We start from the raw sequence: 10,098 nt of genomic DNA on the forward strand, positions 1-10,098 counted from the left end.
AGTACTAAACAGTGATTTATTACCCCGAATAAACAGTTTTCAGACACAAATTTAATTCCAAACCCTCTTCAGTATGCAAACACTCACAAATCCACACACACACACACCCACTCAGACACATTTGCTTGTACACGCAGACAAAACACACATGCAGACACTAACATTCCGAACACACGCCGAAACAATAGCTCACTCTTATCCATAATTCATGGCAGTGTGTGTATACCACTGAGTAGAATGTGGAGCTGATACGAAGTCAGAAGCTGAGCAGTTCTGAAGCCCCCTGCTGGGTTTGAAGGAAGATCGAGACACCCGGTGATGCCACATGTGGGACAGGCAAACCACCCAGTGGCGTGTTCAGGGAGTGGCCTAGGGTGGCACGGGCCACCCCTGAAATCTGATTGGCCACCCCAATATATGATTGGCTATATGCCCAGTTAGAGGCGGGCCACCCCTGGTGCCACCCCTATCAAAAATGTCTGGACACGCCCCTGAAACCACCGCCACACAGTACTACAACACAGTACAGTGGGCATTAGGATTTTCTAAATCCCTGTTAGGATGCCTCGTTTCAGCCTGTTTCCTTTTCTTGGTGTTTTATTTGCATATACATGTAGCCCCATGACAGGCAAACACAGTCTGGAGAGTGAGTACTGGTAAGCATCTGATTAGCATCGACGGAGACCGTGCAGGCCACATGCACACGCTGTTTTACAGATGATACTTTTTGACCGAAATCTTTGGCTTTACACCGGATCCGCCACAAATAATTAAGAAGATAGACTAAATATAACTGGTGTATTAAGGGCTGTGGATATTCAAGGCTCTGAAATGTAGCCACTCCTTGTTCTTCTTCTGCCCTCGCTGCCCGAACATTTCTCTACTTATTTTTGAGCAGCATTTTTCAAGCATATTTCGGAATTATATTCATATTCCCTCAGTGACACATTACTAATAACAAGATTCCATCACTTTAGACTGAAGATAATGCCAGGTGTTTTAGAAATCAGAGAATCTTTGATATGCAGTTAGACTCCTTCATATCTGTAAGAGTGAGTGATTGGTGTGTGTTTTCCAAAGTAAGCCATGCTAAGCAGCTGACAGCAGGGATGCCTCCCCGAACCACCAGGAGTTGAACAGTCCCAGACTTTGACATCAACCAGGAGGGTGCAGGGTAACACATCAGACAAGAATATTTGAAACGAATATCATGGATCACAGCTACATAAATCCCTTTAAAGTCATTCTTAAAGCATAACCCAGAAGGTGTTCCTCCAGTATTCGCAGTAATGATTGTATGCAAAACCAATACAAATATGCTTTCCAAAGCTTAAACTGTTACAATAACTATTGGGACTACATTTATGGAAAAGAATAGTCTATTATGATTACTGTTGAGTACAAAAAAAAAAGAAATCTAAGAAAAACAAATTGTTTGTAATGCCCCAAAGTATATCAGCGTAGCGTGAAACACTGAGAAGAGACTTTGCTAGGATGCAGCTGCTGTCGAGTTTCGTATTGATTTACATTTTCCGCCTCACCGTGCCTGTAGCAAATAGTAATTTTTATTTGTATATGCATGTTTGGGGATTTTGGATGCTGAATGAAACCCACCCCCCACCACCAAGGACAATCATCAAACATTAGGGAAGATGGAATGTGCTAGCAGCAAAGGCATTGGGTGGTAACAAAAAAAGCACAAATGTATGAAACATGTTAAGCACTTGAAGCGTTGCAGAGGCACAGTTCTCACTGATCTCTCTGCGAAACATTTCTCCGTTTTTTTCTTTTGTACTGCTAACACCTCCTAAAATCGAATACTGTTTTGAGATGATAATAATAATAACAATAATAAAAATATATATAACTTTCTGTGTTCTTGGAACTCACACGTTTTACTTATTTCAAGAAAGGGCCATTTATCTAATCTCAAACTTTAATCACACCCCTTCAGAATGTGCTCTGGAGCTGATTGTTACCTTTTCACCGGAACAAATCTTTCACTATGGAAACGCTTCCCCTTTCATCACAACGTCACCACGTCCCTTATAATCACCACACGCCAAGAATCATTCATACTGTACTCACTCCCCCCCCACCCAACCCCTTCGACTCTCCCCACATACATTCCTAGGCGCCCATTCCGCACCAGTTAAAGGCTGTCCTCCGAGCCCTCTGGGTGGAACATCCACGGAGGTCATATTTACAGTAGGAGGAACCCACGGGGCCTAATTGGCACGGTTGGCAAAGGAGCATATGTGGTTTCCAGTGGGGGACCATCTGACACGGCCGCTCGCTGATGCCCACCCACGTTAGTCTCCATATGGGGCGGACAGAAGGGCCCGTATGCACGCTGTCCTCCAGCTGACGGAGCCAAGCGCAGCGCTCGGTTAGCGAACCGCTAGCCGTTCGCGCCGTGCCCCTTTTAGAGGACTTAATCCAGGAGTCTGGAGCCAGGCACATTCTTTCACCTGAACACGTGATACGTGACCTAGACACACACACACAGACAGACACAGACACGCAGACAGACAGACAGACACAGACGTGCACACACACACACAGACAGACAGACACAGACGTGTACACACACACACACACAGACGTGTACACACACACACAGACACAGACGTGTACACACACACACAGACGTGCACACACACACGCACACATACAGTATGCACATGCAGAGGCAGGTGCTTGCAGCCTTGACAACACAGGCAGGCTTATTAGACGTAAGGGTATGCCTCCACACACCCACACGCTCACACACACCCCTGGGCTTGCTCTAAAAACAGTTGAGATGTGAGGGAGTCAGAGAAATAGACAGACAGGGGGAAGGCAGAGAGAGTGAAATAAGAAGGAAGAAAAAGAGAGATGTGGATGGATTGAGAGGGGGAAAAAAATATGAGCAAAAAATAGAGAGAGAGAGAGGGGAGAGAGAGAGAGAGAGAGAGAGAGAGAGAGAGAGAGAGAGAGAGAGAGAGAGAGAGAGAGAGAGAGAGAATCAAAGCTGTAAGGGGCGAGTGTGAATTCACCCTCCAGCTGGCTGGCTAAATGGACTCGGTCAGTCATTAGCATGCATAGGTCTAGTCTGGACATTTAAGGTTATTCATTCCCCAGGCTAATTCTCTCCTCAGCGGAGCGCTAACACACGAGCACCTCGACATTTCCTCCTCAACTGCCGTTAATTCAAAGACTCTTGGCGTTGTTGTCTTTCACTCTTTTTTTCCTGTCCTTTTACCTCACCCGTCACCTCACCCCAGCCAGCCAGGTCGGACGAATGCAGCGTCCCTTGTTTGGGGGCACTTGTTTCGCGAGGGCGCAGATGTTAGCGCATATTTAATAAGCGCGATCACAGGATGCCAATGCAGTTCCGGCTGCCCAAGGTGCATCTGTTGTGGCTGTGCTTGGAGGAACCCCATGCTGGCAGAACTGTTTCACAAAGTCACAGGAAGTTGTACAGTCGCCGGTGCACTAACGACGGTACCTAGACGCGGTGGAACAGTTGGAGATCGGCCGAGTCTCCGCGTGGAGCTTGTCTGCTAGACGGCACATATAAATGACATAGGATCGTGTTGTTTCGATGACTGTGACTGCACACTCTGTTCTTGTTATTTTTTTTGTTATGTTCTAAGCACAAGGAAGCTCAGTGAAGTTTGCTTTGGAAAGTTTTCTAGAGGTGGAGATTTTGGGGACTACCTAGGTTACCTATTTGGGGAATGCTCAACAACAACAACAACAGCAGCTGCTAAACTTGACTTGTTGCTAAGGTCATCTGCTGTGGTGGTCAGTTTGCTAGCAGGAGACAAGCTCCGCTGGGCATGTTTGCTCTTCTCGCCCGCCCCAGCAAGATGACCTCTGCTCCGCACTCACACAAACTTGGCCAGAATGCACTGGAATCATCACAGAACTTTCAAAGCCACGGATCAACTCCCTTTTTCCCCCCTTGGCAATTCCACTCAACACCACGCAACACACACGCAACTCGCACAAACCAGACAACTCAAGACTCCCCCCCCCCCCCCCCCCCCCCCCCTCGATACAGTACAACAACTGTAGGCCTACTACAGTAAGTAGTTCGACCTACAGCGGAGCGAGACGACCTGCGGTTCTCAAAGCAAACCAACCGGGCTTCTTCACGGGGACCCCTCCTCCCTCAGCGTCTCCACAGAGAGAGCGGCTGAGAACACAACACAGGGTTCGGTGCTTTTGAAATACGTCTGTAGTCACAAAGTCAATAGATTGCAAGACGCCATGCTCATGTAGATCTATTCCACTCCGCGCATATTGTGATGTTTCTCCCCCTTGCTACCTTCCTATTCCTCCCCCGAAGGCTCGAGTTGACCCAGTTCTCTCCCAGATCCCATCCACCTTAAGGGTGCAACCACACACGGCATATTTACTATTCGGTATTTAGATCGAATAAGTGATGATTTAGTAATGAGTTTGCGATAATTAGAGTCGAACACGAAAGGGATTCTGATGCATCTTTCAGAGGCTCTTACGGTTCAGTGCCGTTCACTCTTCAAACCACACAAGGATCCACCGGGGAGGAAGAAGAAACCAAAAAAAAAAAAGGGTTTCTGTGATTTTAGATTCCTCGTCAGGTATGAGGGGAGTCGCTTGTCACGAGATCAACAAGGTTCACGTGGCCGACTGGAACTTCTAGTGACATCCGTTCCTTTACAATGGAAATTATGTGTTCTCATCTGGATTATAAAAGCATGCATATGTCAGAGAATGGGAAGGAGGGTGGCTGCAGAGGGAATCACTGATGAGGAGAATCATCCACAGCACTTCACTGTAATTATCCATTTTCAATGTGTTCTTCGTTTTTTTTCTTCCACCCCCCCTATACAAGCAACAGGAGCTGGTGGATATTTACGTGGATATTCAGAACCAGCTCTACATATCAGTACATCTTGCAACCTAATTATCTATTTGTTTTTTAAACATATTTTTACAAGGTTTGGTAGAAATACCATCAAACGATCCTTGGTGTTATAAAATATTGTTTGTTTTGGTGTCTTGCAGGTTATTCTGATGCTGACAAAGTTGTTTGACTTCAACCTCAACAGTGTCACCGAGAGCTCCCTGTGGAGGTAAGCTCGTTGGCAATACTCTCTTGATTTCACAAACAAACTAAATGTCCTTGAGTATTCCAACCCTCTTGCATCTCTCTCCTTTTGCTGAAACATCTGTGTTCGTACGTTTGTTTTGAATGTATGTGAAGTACAGGGTGTTTTGAATATGACTTGGTGATTCATCGACTGTGAATGCATGTCTTCGGTTTTATTGAAACAACCTTGCTTTTAAACCTTGAACACATACATCCCAGCTCAACAGATGACAGTCAAGAGGCCCATGAGATTCATGTTATTACATACACACACAACACCCACAAACACACTTACATTATTGCCGTGTGTACGTGTATGAAATAAGCAAAAATGTGTGATAATGGTATGCCCGTATACTGTACCATTTGACGACATTCTGTCATTCTAGGTACACTGAGTGCATTTCTAACTCTACACATATGTTCACAAGACCACATATAATATGTCGCATATTCAGAATCCTTCATTTATGCCACATAAATGAGGGATACATAAATACAGGGATACAATATGATGCCAGATACAATATGATCGTTTTTTTTCACTGACTGAGACTCTACTGGTTTCTGTTCTGCGGCCTCTCTCACCTCAGTCTCAAACTGAAACAAAAAAACAAAGCGACATTGTGAACGTGTCCATTGGTTCCATACGTTGCTGGACTCATGACAAACGATCTCACCTGAGTTCTCAACCTAGAAGGGACGCTCGGAACAGTGGGCCTACCAGACCAGTGTTGCCTCTCCGTCGCCGTGGTGACACACGGGAAATGCCCTCTGACCTGTCAAAGCGTCTCATGAGCTTTGCCGCCTCACCCTATTCCCATAGCAAGGCAAACAAAGGGACGTTTAAAGCCCTAGTTGTGGGAAATGTACCGTCCTACTATGGCTTCAGCTCCGAAGCTGGGATTATTTGCCGTCAACCACACTGATACCACATTAGACTCCTAATGGTGCAGATCACATTGACTGTTCACTCGTGTCACAGGAAACGGGATAGTCTGTAAAAAAAAAAACCTGATGCGCGGAAAATCGCGCAAATGATGGAGAGACAGAGAGGGAGACGTCTAAGCAGACGGAGAGAGGGAATGGGAGTTTAAGTGTCTGAGAGAGAAAGATGGAGATTGGGAAAGTGAAAGAGAGAGGGAGAGAGAGCGAGAGAAACCGGGGGAGGGAAACCGAACGGGAGAGCGAGGAGATGCTCTGTGTCGGAGTAAAAATGGAAGGCCCCCATCAAACCTAATGGCGGGAATACGAGGGTTTAGGGGAGAGAGGAAAAAGCAGACGGGCAAGAGATATACTATCAAGAGATCGAGGGGAGGGCTTCCATAAATTCATGTGGAATACGCAGCACAGCTGCCTCTGCATGCTCCCAGTTCAAACGCCTCTTGTTGACGTTCACGCCTTGTTAATGCCGTTAGCGGCCTCACGTCTAGCGGCTCAGAGGCCCCGGCCCTTCTTTAGTCAACGCCCTGACAGTAGCGCCCTCTAGTAGTGTATGTACAGTATATATTAAGGATTATAAAAGATGATGATAATTATTTGTGTGGGAGTAATTACCATTGACTTTGTCTCTCTCGCGCTTTCTCGCTCTCTCTCTCTCTCTGGGTCTGTCGCGCTCTCTCTCAGCCCTGAATCGTAATATCTGATCATGGACGTTATCAAATTCACAGCTGAATAATGTAAAAAATAATAAATGGTCTTCTTGAAATTGAAGCAGAGGTTTTTGACAGTGGTAGGTGGGAAATGGGTCCTTGTCTAATGTTTCATTAACTCGGGGGTGTTCAATCCAACACATGAGCAGGCCCGGGAGTTTGGCTCGCCTTGGGGCCACAGAGGGATGGAATCAGAACAGAGCGAGTGGTTCAGGCCAGTTTTAAACCCACACACACATAAACCCAGCCCTGTCTTTTTCACCAACCCCCTCATGTATCCAGGCCCTTCAGATCCACTCAGAGTGATGAAACAAGACGAGAAGCTGTCACTCAGGATCTTCGTCCTTGAGAACCCATCATTTTCCTCTTACTGTAACTTTCCTTCCCCCCCCCCTCCCCCCAGGATCGTCAGACGAGGGTCCCGTTTTTATTGGTCCGTGTCGAGAGTCGCTGTAACAGTAAAAGTAACTCATGGGATCTTAAATCAGGATGGCTGATGATGGGAGCTCTGAGGGGCAGATCAATATCCCGATGATGTCATTGTCCCGTGGTTCAACATGTCGATGGTTGCGCCTTTGATAAATGTTACCCGCGGTGATTCAGGGGCTCTCACCGGGGCGGTGGCGTATTTCATTGCCACGGAAACCGGACCATAATAAATCTGATGGAGGAAGAACGAACTCGGACCCCCCCCCCTCCCCAGGGTGCTTATTCTACGTGTTGACGAAAGCACACCTACTTCTACATACAGTGCCCTCCAAAAGTATTGGAACAGTGAGGCCAATTCCTTTATTTTTGCTGTAGACTGAAAACATTTGGGCTTGACATCAAACGATGAATGTAAAACCAGAGATCAACGTTTCAGCTTTTATTTCCAGGTATTTACATCAGGATCTGATGCACAAATTAGAAAATATCACCTTTTTGTTCGAACCCACCCATTTGTCACGTGAGCAAAAGTATTGGAACATATGACTGACAGGTGTGTTTTGTTGCCCAGGTGTGTCCTATTACATACATTATTCAATCAATAAATACCACTGAATGTCTACACTCAGGTTCAGATTGGGTAAGATAGGTTTTGTCTATGCAGACTGTATTCAGAGGTGAAAACAACATGAAAACCGGAGCGCTGTCTTTGGGTGAAAAACAAGCAATTGTGAGTCTTAGAGAAGATGGAAAATCAATCAGAGCCATTGCAGAAACATTGGCCATAGCCAGTACAACCATTTGGAATGTCCTGAAGAAGAAGAAAACTACTGGTGTACTAAGTAACAGACGTTGAACAGGTAGACCAAGGAAAACATCAGCAGTTGATGACAGAAACATTGTGAGAGCTGTAAAGAAAGACCCTAAAACAACTGTTAGTGAGATCAGCAACAACCTCCAGATGGCAGGAGTGAAGGTATCACTATCTACTGTTCGCAGAAGACTTCATGAACAAAAGTACAAGGGCTACACCAGAAGATGCAAACCACTCATTAGCAAGAAGAATAGGAAGGCCAGGCTGGAATTTGCCAAAAAGTACAGAGATGAACCTCAAAAATTCTGGGACAAAGTTTTATGGACTGATGAGACAAAGATTAACTTTTACCAAAGTGATGGAAAGGCTAAAGTTTGGAGAAAGAAAGGAACTGCTCATGATCCCAAACACACAAGCTCATCTGTGAAACACGGTGGAGGTAATGTCATGGCTTGGGCTTGCATGGCTTCTTCTAGGACGGGCTCATTAATCTTCATTGAGGATGTAACACATGATGGCAGCAGCAAAATGAACTCGGAAGTCTACAGAAACATTTTGTCTGCCAATTTAAGGAAAGATGCAACCAAACTGATTGGCAGAGCCTTCATCATGCAGCAAGATAACGACCCAAAACACACTGCCAAAACAACAAAGGAGTTCATCAGGGGCAAGAAATGGAAGGTATTAGACTGGCCAAGTCAATCTCCAGACTTAAACCCTATAGAGCATGCATTTTACCTGCTTAAGAGGAGACTGAAGGGAGGAACCCCACAAAACAAACAACAACTGAAAGAGGCTGCAGTGAAAGCCTGGGAAAGCATCAAAAAGGAAGAATGCAAAAGTTTGGTGACGTCAATGGGTCACAGACTTGCTGCAGTTATTGAAAGCAAAGGATTTGCAACTAAATATTAAGTCTTATTCACTTAAATATGTTTTAAGTATATCTGTTCCAATACTTTTGCTCACATGACAAATGGGTGGATTCAAACAAAATATGATATTTTCTTAGTTGTGCATCAGATCCTGATGTAAATACCTGGAAATAAAAGCTGAAACGTTGATCTCTGGTCTCACGTTCATTATTTGATGTCAAGCCCAAATGTTTTCAGTCTACAGCAAAAATAAAGGAATTCGCCTCACTGTTCCAATACTTTTGGAGGGCACTGTATATCCTAATGCTTCAGTTTTAAGCTTAGGTTCCAAAGTCGGTATTTGACTGGAGTGGGGAGTAAACATCCGATGGTGTCAGCGGTTGCTGAGTTTGAAGTGACAACGAGCATTGTACTCGGATGCCATGCATCTTTTTGAAGTCTCCCCCGCTTTGCTCTTCTCTTTCCTAAGCCTGAACATGAAACCAGAATCCTTGATTGACTCTCGCTTCGTCTGGAAAGGAATCGAACCTGGCAGTTGACATGTTGTTGTTTAAACTTTAGAGACGTTTTGGAAAGCCAGGCCCCAGAGAACACAAATGTTACATTAACACTTTGGCCTCGCTTTAAATATCGCAGGGTTCACCTCAACAAGCTGGCAGGTCTGTTTCAACTGTCTCTTGGAAGTTGCTACTTTTTCATAAGCCTGTGCAAATCAAATTGTTAAACAGCTAACAGTTAAGTCTCTGTTGGAGACTGAAATTTGCCCCCCCCCCCAAAAAAAAAGAAAAACACCAAACAGCATAATAACATCTCTGTTTTGGGGTGACATCGTTTTGTCGTGACGAGGCGCTGTCTGTCGTGTCTCCCAGTTGGAGATGTCTCTGGCTGTTATATTCACCAGGGTGTTTACGCCGTCAAGGCTTCCACAGGGCGCAAATCTCAAGTTCACAATGTGTCACACCTAGGGGCTTCAGTGTTTCTGTCAAACTGCCAGAAGGGTAAAATGGCAATGTGACTTCCCACTTGACGAGGGAAGGAAACACAGGCTGCCAGCTGGAACGTTGTTCTGTACTGTCGCTCAGATAACTTAACAATCGAGCACACCTAAACAGCAACGATGCAAATGCCTACAATCCAAATTTGTCTCGAATTAGAACTTACTGGTTACTTGGCCCTTGTATTCAGAGTGTGACACAGATGGTGTCCTAA

The 10,098-nt window shown here is 45.3% G+C and overlaps 1 protein-coding gene across 1 annotated transcript in view; it reads left to right on the forward strand.

The window, feature by feature from the left end:
- LOC124483698 (VPS10 domain-containing receptor SorCS1-like) overlaps window positions 1–10,098 on the forward strand; it is a 79,777-nt gene that overhangs the window by 41,142 nt on the left and 28,537 nt on the right. Inside the window, exons 2-3 of the mRNA XM_047044243.1 lie at window positions 5,038–5,105; window positions 7,178–7,181. Coding sequence (XP_046900199.1) covers window positions 5,038–5,105; window positions 7,178–7,181 — 72 coding nt within the window. The remainder of the gene's footprint in view (window positions 1–5,037; window positions 5,106–7,177; window positions 7,182–10,098) is intronic.

The sequence above is a fragment of the Hypomesus transpacificus genome, chromosome 21 (assembly GCF_021917145.1).
Source record: "Hypomesus transpacificus isolate Combined female chromosome 21, fHypTra1, whole genome shotgun sequence".
Lineage (NCBI taxonomy): Eukaryota > Metazoa > Chordata > Actinopteri > Osmeriformes > Osmeridae > Hypomesus > Hypomesus transpacificus.